The following is a 17,331-nucleotide window of genomic DNA, read 5'->3' as shown; positions in this document are numbered from 1 at the left end:
ATTGAGTGGAGAGAGATGGTAAATGCAGATCAAAAAGAAGAGAATCTAATGCTACGTGATATTAGCTCACTAGGCAAAACCTAGTAAACCTTTACTCTTGTCTTCCAAGCCAACGGTTTCTTTTTTAAAAGTTGCTTATTAGTGGAGGTGAGATCTGCACGTTTGGACTTAGACAAGACAATAATTTTGACAGCAAATTTTCTGTTTGTGGAAAGATAGCATGCAACAACCTTGGCCACTGCTCTAGGTTTACATTACCAGTCATCTGCTGTTCTTAAGGAAATCATTTGCAAATCTAACTATACACTTATTTATTTACTTCCCTTGCTTCACGCTCTCCTGAAGCTAAGAGCTGATGTCTTTCAGGGTGGCTTAGCCAATTTTTCCTTGTTTGACCGGACCACAATAAAGTGGGGTCTGGGAACTTTGGGAGACGTCAACATGGAAGAGCTAGCGTAAAGGTGCGGAAGTGTACTCAGTGTCTGTGTGTAGGCATCAGACTGAAAATGTGCATGTATGTGCAAAGCGGCATGTAAGTCAATGAACACAATGTATATACGTGTAATTTTTCACCTCTTGAGTTTCACACCATAACGCAGTTTCCATGAGTCATAAAAAGAAGATGAAAATAATGGTAAAGACTAGTACCTGATGTAGAGGTATACTGATCTGCTTAAGGAGAGCTTTCACTGCCATCTGGAGCTCGTAGAAGAACAATTGCATGGGGCAGTCAGGAGTATGATCCACACTTTCCATAGATTCAGAGCCAGAAAGCTTTTGGACCCATTCCCACTCCTCTCTGTACATTGAGTCAAGTTAAAATTAGAAATACAACAAAAGTTCAGAACACAGCTCAGAACATTTTTAGTGTATATGTCCAGAACCTGAATAACCAATTTTTGGTGGTTAAAACTTGATGCAGTTCATGAAATTTGAACTTTTTGCCACCCAAATAGAGCTTAAAATGAGCTCTTCTCAAGTTTATTTCACCTATCAAACCACATATACCTCAGAACAGCAGGTCTGATTTGTAATGAATCAGTTTTTGAGATTGGAGCATTGAAATATTTTGAAATGATTTTTCTTTCCCTGAAGATCCCCTGTAAGTTCTAAGACCCTACATTTTACCACAGGGGCATCTGCTGGTTAATTCAGCAGTTGGGTAACCGCAGGACTCTGGTCCAACTCAGGCAAGGAACCACACGGCACATTTCAACCCTGGCCTGTTGTAATCGTGGGCACTATTTTGGTTTCTTTCCCTTTCCAAAAGCTTGAGGAGAATCACAAACAGGAACACCAGACAATTCCAATAAAAGGAACCAGGGGACACACATCACTGATTCTGTCCTCTTTTCAAACCAGTCATCTGCGTCTTTATTCTGCATGCTCTGCCGTCCTTCCTAGTGAACTTTTCCAAACGTTCTGCAGAAAGGAAGGGGAAAGAAGGAAGGCGGGAGGAAAGCACGTCTGATTTGTCCCCCAAAGGCTGCTCTTCAAAAGGATCTTGAAAAGATCAAGGGAAACACCTCTTGGGCAGCACTGTTTCTGTAAGGTGTTTTAGCACAAGTCTCTAAACAGATTCACTGGGCCCATTTGCTCCTGATGGCAAGGAGAAGCAATGTGCTCTCGGGAGCAGGCTAGGGAGGAAAGGAAAGCCCTGTTGTTCTGGGATGGAAAGAGAGGAGGTGCTAACGTGTTTCCCACCCTCGTGAAAATCCTCTGAGGGCTCTCCCTGATGGGTTACAGTCACTGGGCTCCAAGCTATGAGCCAGAAAATGAAATTGATTGTGGCAGAAGCTTTGCATCGGAATATACTCTCTTTTAACCAGCTCCCCTCTTAGAAAAGTTTCTGTTTTCATGATATCAGTTTCGTTTCAATTCCCATACTGGAAAAGACTATGGAAAAATATACCCTTTGTCTCAATAAGAGGGGAAAAAAGGGAAAATTAAATCCCGCTTCAATCTGGGCATACTGTTGGCCTCACAAATAACTGAAATCTTTGAGAACCTGCTTGGGAACTCTATCTTTTCTTCCATCACTGACAGAGAACTAAATGAGGGGTGCTGACTAGCGTAAGTATGCACAAAATCGAAAGGACCACATTGCTGAAATAGTATCTGTAATCAAATTAGAAAATAAATTACCAGGAGGAATACCATTAGACATCCACCGCTAACTAATCAGTTTAGCCTGTAAGGATGAGGGAGATGAAACTGGTACAATGAAGACTACTGGAATCTTTTGTAGAAATGAAACTTGGATCCTTGGCAAATGGAGATTAGTTGGTACAACCACTAAAAGATAGAATTGAAACCTTTAAGACACAAATCTAGAAAATGGATGAAAGTACCCGCTGCAGAATCCACCCACAGATGAGCCTCTTGGGAAGGCCGGAGATTACTACTGCTGATTGTAGAAGTGGCCACCAGATGGCAGGCTTCAAGTCTAGGTGTGTGTGATTAGGGAAAGAAGAGAATATGGCAGCTGGTGAGTGCTCTAAAGACCTCATGCGTCATCCTCATCGCCATCACTGTCACCAAGGCATATTTAGTAATATATTGTGAGACACTACAGTTAATAAGACCTTTGCACTTTAGGGACCAGATTTTAAATGACCAAGTTAGAGTCTCCTTTGGTTGAGCAAATTTGTAGGTGCAACTAGGATGATCTCAACTGTCACCGGAGCCTGACAAACTCTTTTCCAAGTTCTTTTTCTTTTCTCATCTAGTCTTTCCATGTTGAGCCCAATTCAGTTCATTTTAGTAGACGTTCAGAGGGCTACTAGAGGGCTAGTTGTAAAGCTGGGTCAGATTACCAAGACTGGGCAACTTTTCCAAAGTTAACAGGGCCGTTCACCATAATGCCAAACCGTAGAGCAGTTTCCAGAAACTCAGGCCTAGACTTCTTTTCTTCCCTAGAGAATCATACAGAGCATAGGAAACATACGAAGTCCTTAGGTCAGGGGATTAGGAGTGGGAAGAATGAGAGTAGGGAGGGTCCTTTAAGATTATGGGGTAATCAGTCACTCTACTAGAACCCATTCACACAAGTGATTTTTTAAAATATGACTTTTTAGGTTATGGAGAAAAGATTTTGGAAATAGAAGTGTTGAAAGAAAAGGGCATCTGTTCACTAACCTGAATGTCAGTGTCTGCAGAGAGGAAAGTGAAAGGATAGCATCCTGTTTAAATGGGCGCGCTGCTTATCCTAATGTTAAAATCGAGGTATGGCTTTAAAGGTAACAAACCTGCCCGCAATGTGGGAGACCTGGCTTTGATCCCTGGGTTGGGAAGATCCCAAGGAGAAGGGCGTGGCAACCCTCTCCAGTCTTCTTGTCTGGAGAATTTCATGGACAGAGGAGCCTGACGGGCTATGGTTCATGGAGTCACAAAGAGTCGACACGACTGAGCGACTAACACTTTCACTTTCCTTACCCTAATGTTAAGACCAAGCGATGCCTTTGCCCCCGTGTGCTGGCCCCTGAAGGCGTCTCATCATAAAAACTTCACCCGGAGTCACACTTCAGTTTCCTTCTGGCACGTCAAACCCATCCCTTCAACCATTGTTTCATCACAAGAAAAACCCAAACTTCTCATAACTTACTTGGAAATGTTATAGTTTTCACGGATCTTCACATGACAGAGAATGTTAGGCAGCTTTTGGGTAACAAGAACTTTGATCTGGTCCACAGAGCTACACAGCTTTAGGTAACCCAGATATAATCCAGGAGAGAGACGCTGATGACTCCTTTTGTGATAGGAGAGAATACCCTGTAGGATGAAAAATAAAACAAAAAATACATTAAAAGATAATCTCTTTTCATTTCTTAGGTACACTGTGTCATGAATTAAAGGAGCTGTAGCTAGGTGATTAGTTAGAAACCTTGGATATCACCATCATGACTGTTAACAATGTATTGCTGGTACAGCCATCTTAACCTTCAGGAGAATTAGCCTCCAAGGCAGGTAGGCAGTCAGTAATATTTTCTGCATGCTTATTTTCCTCAGATTTCTGCTCCACAAGTAGCTGTGTGAGTTGTGATTTGGAATGGGTTGGTGGTGGTAGAAGAAGGTACTAACGAAAAATAGAATTCATAATTTCTATCCTTGGAGGTTTATTGTTTAGCTGGGGCATAACTGTAAAAACTGATAAAGCAGTATAGAAAAGCCTCATTATTTCAGGACAATTGGTGTCAGGAAAAGGGTCAAAGTTTTATAGTAAGTAAGAGAAAAAGAGAATTTGACTGATTATCTTGAAAAATGAAACAAGTAATAGCAATATATCTTATTAACACTTGAGTTATAATTGGTCACTACTAAATTATATGATAGCTGGAATGCTCTTCCTAATATTTGACTTTCACAATGTAATCATGAACAGGATAATTTTTGCAAGAGGATTTGAAAGCTTCATATATTTTTTCCCCCTGGCATAAAAACTTGATCTTCAAGTCAATCTCTTACATGATCCTTGTTCCTTGTGTGTTCTTCAGTTGTTAACTGGCCTACCTCTGCTAGATTCTCAGTTGTCAGTAGCTATGCGTGTTGTTTGATTAGGTCTCCTTGTCTTCATCAGCTTCACAAAATTTGTAACTTTTACAAGATTTTAAAGTTTAGCTTGTAATAGATTTGCGTTGAATTTGCCTTGCGTTGCAAATTGTCCCATCACACTATTCTATAGGCAGCAGAGACTGAATGAATTTGGGGCAGCAAGAAGTGCCAACCTACTAAGGTTGTGACTTTTTTCTCTACGTGACTGCAGGGACTCAGATAATAAATATTTGGTGATATAGATGCTCCCTTTTCCCTATATCAGTAGGTAAGACTTTGTATACATTTGAGCAGTGTGATGGTGAAATAAAGCAGGCATGATGACTCAGGAAACTGATTCTAAGAGAAGGATTCCTGTATGCCAGCGTTTAGCCTGTTTTCAAAGCGGGTGAAAAAGAGGGAATCAATGCTACCTCTAGGGAGGCAAAAAAGAAGAGGAAAAACAAGTATTTAGAATGGTATAGAATTCAGTATGGAACAGAAACGTATGAAGGAGTGACCCCTCCTCTGTAGATGAACCATTTGTAACATCTAACATGGGCTTCCCTCCTGCCTGCAATGCAGAAGGTGAAGGTGAAGGTGAAGTTGCTCAGTCGTGTCCAACTCTTTGCGACCCCATGGACAGTAGCCTACCAGGCTCCTCCGTCCAGGGGATTCTCCAGGCAAGAATACTGGAGTGGGTTGCCATTTCCTTCTCCAGGGGATCTTCCCGACCCAGGGATCAAACCCAGGTCTCCCGCATTGGAGGCAGACGGTTTAACCTCTGAGCCACCAGGGAGACCTGGGTTCAATCCCTAGGCTGGGAAGATTCCCTGGAGAAGGGAATGGCTACGTACTCCATTATTCTTGCAGTGAGAATAACATATGTTATTTTGTATTGTCTTCTTTTCACATCCTTATCAAGCATACTGAGATACAGGTACTATAGGAGACACTGGGGTTTCAGGTGAACCTGATATAATCCCTACTTTTAAAGAGCTTACGAAAAACAGGTAAGTAGAGGAATGATTACAATATACTGAAACCCGTTTATAATAGAGGCAATGTAGGCATACAGAGGAAGGAGTATTTAACTTATATTTTTCTTCTTTTATGTTGTTTGGTTGAACTAGATTATGAAATTAATGGCAGGGACTTTTTTTTTAAATTTCAGATTCTTTAGTACCCAGTACTATTTCTGCATATAACAGGTATGCCCCATGTGGCAATCAGGCCTTGTCTTTAAAACAGAATGTGTGAGAAAAGCAGAAGAGGGACACACAATTGGAAGGAGGACATAACTAGCATTATAGAAAAGCAAATAAGTAACTTATATGATACATGGCAAAAGATAGACTTGAAAAATTTAACTCCATGATTAAGAAGAGAGGAACTCATCTATCAGGTGATCGATAAGGCTGAATTTTTTCATCTTGTCTCTTCAGAGCAGATCGCAGATAGTTAACTACAGGAAGTTCAGTCAAGGTGACATTTTGAGACATGAACAGGCAATCAAAGAGAAAGAAACAATTAATGAGAGAAGGAAAAATGGAAGTATTCACATCAGCAGAATTTGATGACATGCACCCTAGGGGTACTTGGTGTACAAGCAGATGTGGCCACAGACCCACAGGTCATTATTTTTGAGAAGTGATGGAGAACTGGAAAAGTCCCTAAAGACTGGAAAAGGGCAAATATGTCTATCTTTGAAATAGGAAGGGGAGAAACACAGAATGACCCTGGTAATTAAAGACCACCAACTTATTGATCTTTGGGAAGAATGGGAGTGAGCTATCAAGCAACCGATTTGCAGTCACTAGGAGACCCTGAGACACTACGTAAGAGTCAACATGGTTTTGTGATGGGCAAATCATATGCACAACTCTAATTTCTAATAGCAAAAGAACAGAATCCATAGACCAGGGAGACATCTCCAGGATAATCTGTAAGCTGAACATCAGGGTTGAAGATTTGTGGATGATGGGGATATTATGGCGATAGTAGGACATGCTGAGTGATGGCGCGGCAGAGACTGGTCCTGAGAGCCAGTCTGTTCAGCATATTTATCGATGTTCCAGACAAATAAAGAATGTGTGTATCAAATTTGTGGGTCCCAAAATTTGGTGTGGTTTTGATTTTCTGGAAAATAGTAATAAAGCTCTGAATGACCCTATGCATTGGAAAAATAAGCCTATCATAATTAGGGTTGAAACTTAATAAGAAAATGTGCTTGTAAAGACCCAAACCCAAGAGTAAAAATATAGGATGGGTATGAGTATAAGAAAAAACATGTAGGGGTCAGAACTGACCACAAATAGAAATTGAGTTGGGAACATACTGTGGTTACGTAAAAAACAATGTCACTCTGGGATGGAGTAATTCACTCTTTCATTCAATTTTGTAATGACTATTACTGAGCATCTACTATATGTTTTCCTGCCTTTACATAGTCATTTATCCTTCATTAGTCAGAATGTTTTCGGAGCCTGTGAAATGCATGGGAAGAGAAAGAGCTGTCCTGTTCACATGATCTGAGGTGCATTAGAAAGGTCTCCTGAGTGAGTGAGTGCAACTCGCTCAGTCGTGTCCGACTCTGCGACCCCATGGGCTATACAGTCCATGGAATTCTCCAGGCCAGAATACCGGAGTGGGTAACCTTTCCCTTCTCCAGGGGATCTTCCCGACCCAGGGATCGAAGCCAGGTCTCCCGCCTTGCAGGCGGATTCTCTACCAGCTGAGCCACCAGGGAAGCCAGAAAGGCCTCCTAAGCTAAATCAAATGCCTCTGGGTTTATGTATTGCCTGATTTGACCTCTAATCTGCATTGCCAGTCTCTATTTCCACTATAGTCCTCCTGTGTCTCTTGCCTCCAGCCAAAATGGATTGCTTTTCCCTTCCTCATATATAGCCTAATCTCTCTTCTTTGATTCCTTTTTGGTTCATGAATTCACTCATCCTGCCAACTTTCATTGAGTACCTAGAGGAGGAAATGGCAACCCACTCCAGTATTCTTGCCTGGAAAATGCCATGGACAGAGGAGCCTGGTGGGCTACAGTGCATGGGGTGGCGAAGAGTCGGACATGACTGAGCACACACTACTACTACTGTGTATCAGGCGTTATGCGAGGATGTTAATGACATCAAGGTCAATAGGACATGATTCTTCCTTTCATGGAACTCATATTTCAGTTTGTGAGAGTGACAGGTAGATTTTTCTTAGCCTGGTGTGATGAAGGTTGGGTAATGTCCATTGCGGACGCAAGGGAGGGTGGGATCTACTTTCCCAGCTTGTACCCTCTTTTCTTTTTTAACCATGCCCTCTATTTAATTATCTATTTAATTTCTTCCTTCCTCTCTTCTTTTCTGTCTTCCTTCCTTTCTTCTTCCCTCCCTCTCTTCTGTTTTTTTTTTTCCCTAACTGCCCTCCCCCCCGCCCGCCGTCTTTCTCTTTTTTTTCTCTACCTTGTGAACTTACGCTTCCCGGCTCAGCCAAATGTCACCTCTTCTACAAAGCCTTCCCTGATATTTCCAGGTAGAATTAATAGCCACTTTGTCTGTGTTTTCATAGTACACTGTTTGTGCTGCTATCAGGCTCTGGTTTAATTCTGCCTTGTATTACCTTGATTTGTTTACATGTCTGTCTCCCTCCCTTGACTGAACTCCTTGAAAGCAAGGACCTTGACTTAATCATTTGTTTTTTCTATAGCACCTAGAAGAGTTCCTGGCACATAGTTGGTGCTGAAAAAATGTTTATTAAATATGAAGTGAGAGGCCCAGACGTAGTGGGGATCTGGGGCTGGACCTTGGGGAGAGAACATGTTGTGCTGGTACAGAGGAAGGGGCCACTCATCTTCTCTTCATTGACCAGATATCCTGAGAGCTTGTTAGAGGAGCAACATTAGTTGCTTTTCCATTGACTTTTGTTTGATCGGATAAGGCATGGAAGCTGAATTGTCCAGGGTTAGCAGAGGTCATAAAATGGTGGCCAGTGGCCCAAGATGATACAGGCTGCCAAGAATGTAAAGTTTCTGAATTGTTTTCTAACTTTTAAAAAATAAAGCGATTTTATCCCAAATTCTGGACTTTTGACTTCTCTTTAAAAATTGAAAAATACTTCAACATTGGGACCACTTTCTTCCGCTGCAATTGGCTGTGGCTGAATAGGGCTGTTCTTCAGATGAGACAAGGGCTCTCCAGGTTACTATAGTCTTTATTACTTCCACTTTTTAATATTGAGATATAACTCATATACCATAAAATTCACTCTTTTAAAGTATAAAATTCAGCAGTTTTTTACTAAAGTCACAGGGTTGTGCAACTATCAGCACTATCTAATTCCAGATTGTTTTCATCATTCCAGAAAGAATCCTTGCATTAACAAGCTGTCATTCCCCGGTCCCTCCTCTTCCTGCCTCTGGAACCACTCATCTACTTTCTGTCTCTATGGATTTGCCTGCACTGGGTATTTAATCGTGTAGCATTTTGTGGCTGGCTTTTTAAACTTAGCATAATGTTTTCATCCATGTGAGCATGGATCAGTACTTGACTCATTTTATGGCTGAATACTATTCCATGGTATGAATGTGCCACTTTTGTTAATGCATTTATCAGTTATTGGACGTTTAGGTTGTATCCACTCTTTGGCTGTTGTGAATACTTGTGCTCTGAACACTGATGAACAAGTTTTTGTGTGACCCCAGTTGTTTCTTCAGAGAAGGCAATGGCGCCCCACACCAGTACTCTTGCCTGGAAAATCCCATGGACGGAGGAGCCTGGTGGGCTGCAGTCCATGGGGTCGCAAAGAGTTGGACACAACTGAGCGACTTCACTTTCCCTTTTCACTTTCATGCATTGCAGAAGGAAATGGCAACCCACTCCAGTGTTCTTGCCTGGAGAATCCCAGGGACGCGGGAGCCTGGTGGGCTGCCGTCTATGGGGTTGCACAGTGTCGGACACGACTGAAGTGACTTAGCAGTTATTTCTTATTCTCAGTCCAATTGACTCATTTCCTTTAATCTTCCTGATTTCAGTAGTTTTAAACTCCTATGTTAGGTGATCCTAGGAGGCATAGCAGGAATGTGCAGGAAAATAGCAGAAAAGGACAGAAGAGATAGTTGGTCCTGAGAACCTCAGGTGTAAAAAGAAGATCCTGGGTGTTTGCAGGTGACAGGAAATGTCTAAGGAGAACAAGAGAAGGAAAGCAGGGATAGGAGGAAGATACAGGCAAGCTTCATCACAGCTTCTCTAGGACCACAGTTTTAAAAAGGGTCTAGAGAAAAAGAAGGGGAAGGTGAGTGAAGCATCCCTGCAGATGGGAAGGGCACCAGGAGTCAGAAGACCCGTGTCCTGGGCCCACAAGCTCATTTTTGGCTGGTATGACCTTGATGAGTTCCTTCCCTGAAATCCATAGCTTCATTTATGGATTGGACACAGATTTCCCACTCAGCCTCACTGGGTTTTCATGAGGGTCAAACAGATGTGACAAAGTGTTATAAACTTTAAAGTACAAGCGTCAGAGATTAATCTTCAGAAAAAAACCTCACCTGTGAGGTTTCTAGTTATTGAAGTGACCCCTGAAGGTTATGGTCAGAGAAACTCAGCGCCTGTGAGGGGCCTTTCTGATGGAAATACAGTTGACCCTTAAACAACCTGGGTTTGTATTGTGTGAGTCTACTTATCAATGGATTTCAGTAAATATGCAAAAATATATATGGAGAATAATGTGTACACTTGTACAAGACTTGGATTGAAGTGGTTAGGCTATCCTTACATAGGCATAAGGTGAGGAATATTTAATGTAAAATTAGTAATGTTTTAGTTTTCTTACTGGTTTATAACTGTGCTTTCAAAGAATTACATCACCATGTAGTATATTTCCTCTCTCATAACTGGAGAAACTGCCTATAAGCCTATCATCACATTAGATTTTTTTTTAAAGTAACAGTGCTTCCAATACTGTATTATGAGTGTGACTGTAATACTGTATGCCATAAAAATTTCATGACCATTCATTAGCCTATAGGCTAGGCTACTGTGAAACATACATTCATACATACATTGGATTGATTAGGCTACCACAAAGCGATCATACTGCTGCTTCTTTATTATCAATGTGTGAATTATTATACTCAATAAATAAATATGAATTTCTTTTTCACATTACCTTTTCATTTTTCATGTCTAGCAAGGACAGGAAAGCCTGGCCTGCTGCAGTCCATGGGGTCACAAAGAGTCGGACTTGACTGAGCAACTGAACATCACCAGTTTGTAATAGGTATAACATCTACAGTGTTTTGTATAAGATGGTGTTTTGATAGGTACTGACAGAGGATTCATCTTGTAAAGAGATGATATCAATTTATGGTATCGATAAATACAGTATAGTGATGCTTTTGAACTGTGGTGTTGGAGAAGACTCTTGAGAGTCCCTTGGACTGCAAGGAGATCCAACCAGTCCATTCTGAAGGAGATCAGCCCTGGGATTTCTTTGGAAGGAATGATGCTAAAGCTGAAACTCCAGTACTTTGGCCACCTCATGCGAAGAGTTGACCCATTGGAAAAGACTCTGATGCTGGGGGGGATTGGGGGCAGGAGGAGAAGGGGACGACCGAGGATGAGATGGCTGGAGGGCATCACTGACTCGATGGACGTGAGTCTGAGTGAACTCTGGGAGTTGGTGATGGACAGGGAGGTCTGGCGTGCTGCGATTCATGGGGTCGCAAAGAGTCGGACACGACTGAGCGACTGAACTGAACTGAACTGAACTGGAAGTGTATTTCCTTTTCCTTATGATTTTCCTAATAGCATTTTCTTTTCTCAATCTTATTATAAGAATATACTATATAATACATATAAAATGTGCTAATCAATTATTTATGTTATTGGTAAAGCTCTGGTCAGTGATAGGGTATTAGTAGTTAAATTTTGGAAGAGTCAAAAGTTATATGTGAATTCACTGCTGGAGGTGGGCTTATCGGCACCCCTAACTCCTGTGATGTTTGTTCAAGGGTCAGCTGTGCTTTCATTGCCAGTTACTTTGCTCAGGGGGATTCTGACTTGTCTGTACTAACTCCCTTTTCCTTCCCAGGAAAGTGTGGGAAGGGTTTCTCTTTCCCTTCCAGATACACGAGAGAGGCCTTCTATGAAGGTCTGATACTTGAGAGGGTCAGGAATTTGAATGGGTTAGACCCTGGAAGTTCCCTGGGGCCCTAAAGGATTAGTACATTAGTTGTGGGCCCAGATTGTGTTAAAGCCCTTATCTGTTTTAAAAATTCCATTGTGGATCACATAGTCTTTATTTTTAGTCTAAATTTATACAGTTTTTCCTTACTTCTTATGTAAAGGAGAGGAAGTAGTGAAATACTCCAAGGGTTGAATGAACCAGTACCTAAGGTCTCCTGGGAGAGTAGGGATGAGGAGGCGATGAACTGGGTGTGCCCTGAGGAGAACCTAGTATTGGTTGGATTTTTCTGAGTAGAGAAATAATAAAAATAACTAACAGCTCAGCTATTTAGAATACTAAAAGATGATGCTGTTAAAGTGCAGCACTCAGTATGTCAGCAAATTTGGAAAACTCAACAGTGGCCATAAGACTGGAAAAGATCAGTTTTCTTTCCAATCCCAAAGAAGGACAGTGACAAAGAATGTCAACTACCATACAATTACGATCATTTCACAAGCTAGCAAGGTCATGTTTAAAATTCTTCAACCTAGGCTTCAGTAGTATGTGAACTAAGATCTCTCAGATGTACAAGCTGGGTTTCAAAGAGACAGAGGAACCAGAGATTCACTGGAATATCGGCTATTTGAAAACAAAGGAATTCCTGAAAAACATCTACTTCTGCTTCATTGACTATGTTAAAACCTTTGATTGTGTGGATCACAACAAACTATGGAAAATTCTTGAGAGATGGGAATACCAGGCAGACCACCTTACCTGTTTCCTGAGAAACCTGTATTCAGGTCAAGAAACAATAGTTGGAGCCAGACATGGAATAATAGACTGGTTCAAAATTGGGAAACGTATACAACAAGGCTGTATATTGTCACCCTGTTTATTTAACTTGTATGCAGAGCACATTATTGGAAATGCTGGACTGGATGGCTCACAAGGTGGAATCAAGATTGCCAGGAGAAATATCAATGACAATATGCTGATGATACCACTCTAATGGCAGAAAGTGGAGAGGAACTAAAAAGTCTTTTGAGGGTGAAAGAAGAAAGTGAAAAAGAGGAGAGTAAAAAAGCTGACTTAAAACCCAACTTAAGAAAAGCGAGATCATGGCATCTAATGCCAATCGCTTCATAGCAAATAAAAGGGGAAAAAGTGGAAACAATGGCAGATTTTATTTCCTTGGGCTCAAAAATCACTGCAGATGGTGACTGCAGCCATAAAATTAAATGGCACTTGCTCCTTGGAAGGAAAGCTATGACAAACCTAGACAGTGTATTAAAAAGCAGAGATATCACTTTGCCAACAAAGGTCCATATAGTCAAAGCTATGGCTTTTTCAGTAGTCATGTACGGATGTGAGAGTTGGACCGTAAAGGAAAGGAGCTGAAGAATTGATGATTTTGAATTATGGTGCTGGAGAAGACTCTTGAGATTCCCTTGGATAGCAAGGAGATCAAACCAATCAATCCTAAAGGAAATAAATCCTGAATATTTATTGGAGGGACTGATGCTGAAGCTGCAATACTTTGGCCACCTGATACGAAGAGCTGACTCATTGAAAAAGACCCTGATGCTGGGAAAGATAAAAGGCAAATGGAGAAGAGGGTGACAGAGGATGAGACGGTTGGATAGCATCACCAACTTAATGGACATGAATTTGAGCAAACTCCAGGAGACAGTGAAGGACAGGGAAGCCTGGCCTGCTGTAGTCTGTGGGGTCACAAAGAGTCAGACACAACTTAGCGACTGGTCAATAACAACAACAACAGCATTTACTAAGCATTCACTTTGTGCTGTTCTTCTAATGCTTTATATATTTAACTCATTTAATCCTCATTAGAGACCCATGAAGTAGGTTTTATTTTCAGAAGAGGAAGGACAGGGGGTAAGAAATTAAATAACTTGCTCTAGTGACATAAACAAAAACGGTGGAGTCAAGACTCATACTGTCAGCCTTGTTCCATAGCAGTGCCTCAAAATGCGGTGTGATGAAACAGAAAGAAGCTCAGGCTTCCAATCAGAAGGCCTAGTGGTCATCACTTGAGTGACCCTAAGAAAAAAGAATGGGTCTGTGGCCTGTAATTGTGGGAATTATCCAGCCTCCTTTGGTCAATACCAAGATCTATCTCTATGTTGAGTTGGTGGGGCTACCTCCTAACGAAATTAAATGTTAGGTCTAAGAGTGATTACCCTAGCGATTTTATTCACCCATTTCCTCTTTAGTGTGAGACCTGTATGGGAAGGAGGGGAGAGAGAAAAAGTAGAAGGAGGAAAAAGGAGAAGTAGGGGGTGGGTGGGAATGACATCAAGCAGGAATGTGCCAGTCAGCGGGGGTAAATTTTCCACTTGGATCTGTGTGGAAACCTGATCTTGCCTCTATTTTTGGTCTCCTCTAACAACTTTTTGCCAGATTGGAATTTTTCTGCACCTGTAACACATTTTTAATGTAATAAGTCTAGGAGAAACCAGGTATTATATCATGCTGGGGCCTGTGATGTGTTTCGTTTCTAGGAGCAAAGGTAGCCCAGACTCCAGTTTATCCCTATAAGGGATTAGTGTATTAGTCACCCTGTAAAAGCTCAATTTATTATGATTTTTTAAATGTTTCTTTTAGCACTTACTTATAAAAGGTGAAAGGGGAACCACGAATGTGTCTGCGTTCTCTGCTCCCACCTACACCTACACCTACACACACACACACACACACACACACACAGCATCACCCTCTATAAATTTCATATGAACCCAAATTCCATGAAACGAAATCCAGAGGTATTGGCTTTGACCAGTTAGCTTACCTTTGCTGTGATGGACTTTATCCTGGTCTGGGCCAGAAAAGTACAGAAAGGTGAGATTATTGTACAAGCCACGCCTCAGTGGAGGATGGACCTAAGTCAGCAGGCTAGTGGTTTAGCTGTTTAAGGTGATCATGTGGGGTTACTGGGTCAAGGCTTAGGTTTGGCTTGTGAGATTGAGCCCTTTCCCATTATTCCAGATTGGCCATTTTGTGGATATATGCCATTGGTTATGTAGGCCTTAAGGCAGTTGTTTCTCCTAGCTTTACCACACAACTGGAGAGCTCTACAGAACTTGTTCTCATCACTGGGTTTAAAAGAAGGAAAAAACAAAACCAAACCACAGCTTGAAGCCCATGTTCACATAAGAACATGTGAGGGCACTTCCCTGGTGGTCCAGGGGTTAAGAACCTGCCTTCTAATGCAGGGCATGTGGGTTTGATCCCTGGTCAGGGAGCTGACACCCCACAAGCCGTGGGACAACTAGACCCAGCACGACAAAAAAGAAAAGAAAAGAGAGTGTGTGAGAGAGAGAAGAAGAGAGAGAGAGCACCCGAGGCGGTGGGGCGGCATGGAGTGAGCGCGGAGCTTGGAGCGCAAGGCAGCAGATTCCAGCTCTGCCATCCAGGCGGGAGGCTGGATCTCAGCTGCCTGGTGTTTGCGTCTCCGTGACTATTTAGTTCTCTCTCCCGTCCCCCACTCACCAAAATCCTAACTCCTGCCCTCAAATGTGCTGTTAAAATGGCAGGAAGAAGCCTGCTTCCAGCAGAAGATCTGAATTCAGATTTCAGCTCTGCCGTTTTCTAGCTGTATGTTTAGGGGCAAACCCAAGTTTGATGGGGCCTGAAAATAACTCCATTTTTGATGCTTTCCTTAAGGAAAAGAGTAGAAAATTATAAATGTGAAGTTGTTAGGGCCTTTGAAGGGGCTTGTAGAAGTGAAGAACTGAAGGATGTTTCTGCATCTTTCCTATGTGTGGAATGCAAACAATGATATGTCTCTGGACCTTTTCTTTCCATTTGTGCATATGTAACTGGCTCTTGGTATATTTCACTAGAGGTTCAATTAAAAGAGTTTGGAACTTTAAATGTTTTGCGAAATTGAAAAGACTACATACCTGGATGGTTATCAGTAAAATGTCTAAGGCTGTTGGCTCCTCAGGTGTTGAGAGAGACTTCCTCTGGCTTTGCAGTTTTGAGATCTGCATCCATTTTCCATTGAAAAATGAATAGAGCATCTCCACTTCTCTGATGGTGACTATGAGGATGTTTCCATGTCGATCTTTAATGGGTTCATAGTAAACTCTTCCCAAGTTGTGTGTCCCAAGTAAATTCTAGAAATGAACAGATTTCTGGTAGCTTTGATCACGCGCAAATGAAGCAAGATAACTGCAACAAAAGACACTGAATAATTATCTGATGTTTCTGAGAAGCTGTTTTGTTGTTGTTAAGCAGATTTAAACTTAGAATATGTAGCATCATAGAAATGTACTTAACAGACGCTCAAAGAAAATGTCTTTACCATAAGCCTGCGAAGATTATAGCAAGAGGCACAAAAATTATGTTTTTTTAAGCAAATTTAATGTCTGTAAATATCTCTTACCCACATAGACACACCAGCACATAAACCTCAGTTACCAGCACTTGAAGAGAATCCCAGATGTTTTAAAGAAAAATGCCTGATATTTCAAGTATGCTACTTGTGGAGTTTTCAAGAGATCTACAGTAAGCTGGTATGAAGTGGGGTTGTTCAAAATGAAGACGTGAATTGACAATGTAGCACATTGTACAGGTCCCCAGATGACTGCACATTCCCTTCAAGATACTTTAATTGGAAGATTGGCCTGGTTTGACTTATCTGCATTTCAGAGAGTTCTATTTATTTAAAAATTTGTTGAAATTGTTTGTGAGCTAGGTCAACAAGGTAGACAATACTTTTAGAAAGGTAAGAAGAGAAGGATGCCACATTAAATTTTGGAGGGGCCCAGGCAGATGTTATTAAAATAAGCAGTTTTACACATGTGCAAAGCTTAAAGATTTTTGACTTAGAGCAGTAGATGAATAGGATAAAATCTCCCTTTCCTTTGAATATCTATGGTTTTTTTAAAATTATTAATCATCTCAGAGCTTAGCTGTGATTTTTGTGAGCTCATATAAGTGCTGACGAGATAGCCTGTTAGCAGGAGAGCAAAAGTAGAACTTGAATTTGTATAAGTAATTAGGATGACCTAAAAATAAATGAGCCAGCTGATCAGTATCCACATTTACAAAAACACTGGAATGATCCTCATAGGTAGGCACTGTGTCTTTTTCTTCTTCTTAATTTACAAGGGCAGAATGCATATTGATAAATAAGAAATTTCATAAATAATTGTTGACATTATAAAAATTCATTTGGCAGGCTTGCTATTTTAAAAAATGGCCTAACTACTCAGTCAGATTATTGCTTTCCAACAATTAACTTATATATCATAGGGAAATAACTGGGTAAGGCTCTTACTACAGCCTTATATATAAAGCAGTTTGCTGCAAGGTCATACTGGCTTAATCAGCAGTGGCATGCTGGTAAACCGGCCATCAAAAAAAAAAAGTCCGGATATATAGAATATGCCAATTTTTGTAATGTAAATACTCCCACAATATTTTATTTCATGTTATCAAAAGTTTGATAGCAGGCTTTGAAAAGTTCTGAATACTTAACAGCTGTCTCTTCTAAGTGAGTACAAGTTGACTCCAGCACATTACTGCTGTTAAGTTTTTAGTTATCCTGGTGTTGAGTTTCAGGCTGGCTGCTGTTCATTAACACTTAGACTTTTGAAAAATGACTTACTCTTT

General features: G+C 41.1%; 1 protein-coding gene across 1 annotated transcript in view; it reads right to left on the bottom strand.

Annotated features, from left to right (window-relative positions):
• The window catches only part of ANKFN1 (ankyrin repeat and fibronectin type III domain containing 1), a 193,951-nt gene that overhangs the window by 32,070 nt on the left and 144,550 nt on the right, over positions 1-17,331 (bottom strand). Inside the window, exons 12-14 of the mRNA XM_052658859.1 lie at positions 15,615-15,830; positions 3,605-3,771; positions 649-799 (exon numbers count right to left, since the gene is read on the bottom strand). Of these exons, the coding sequence (XP_052514819.1) occupies positions 649-799; positions 3,605-3,771; positions 15,615-15,830 (534 nt within the window). The remainder of the gene's footprint in view (positions 1-648; positions 800-3,604; positions 3,772-15,614; positions 15,831-17,331) is intronic.

This window comes from Budorcas taxicolor, chromosome 19 (genome assembly GCF_023091745.1).
Source record: "Budorcas taxicolor isolate Tak-1 chromosome 19, Takin1.1, whole genome shotgun sequence".
Lineage (NCBI taxonomy): Eukaryota > Metazoa > Chordata > Mammalia > Artiodactyla > Bovidae > Budorcas > Budorcas taxicolor.
The sequence above is the reverse complement of the archived record's forward strand: the minus strand, read 5'-3'. Positions and strand labels throughout refer to the sequence as shown.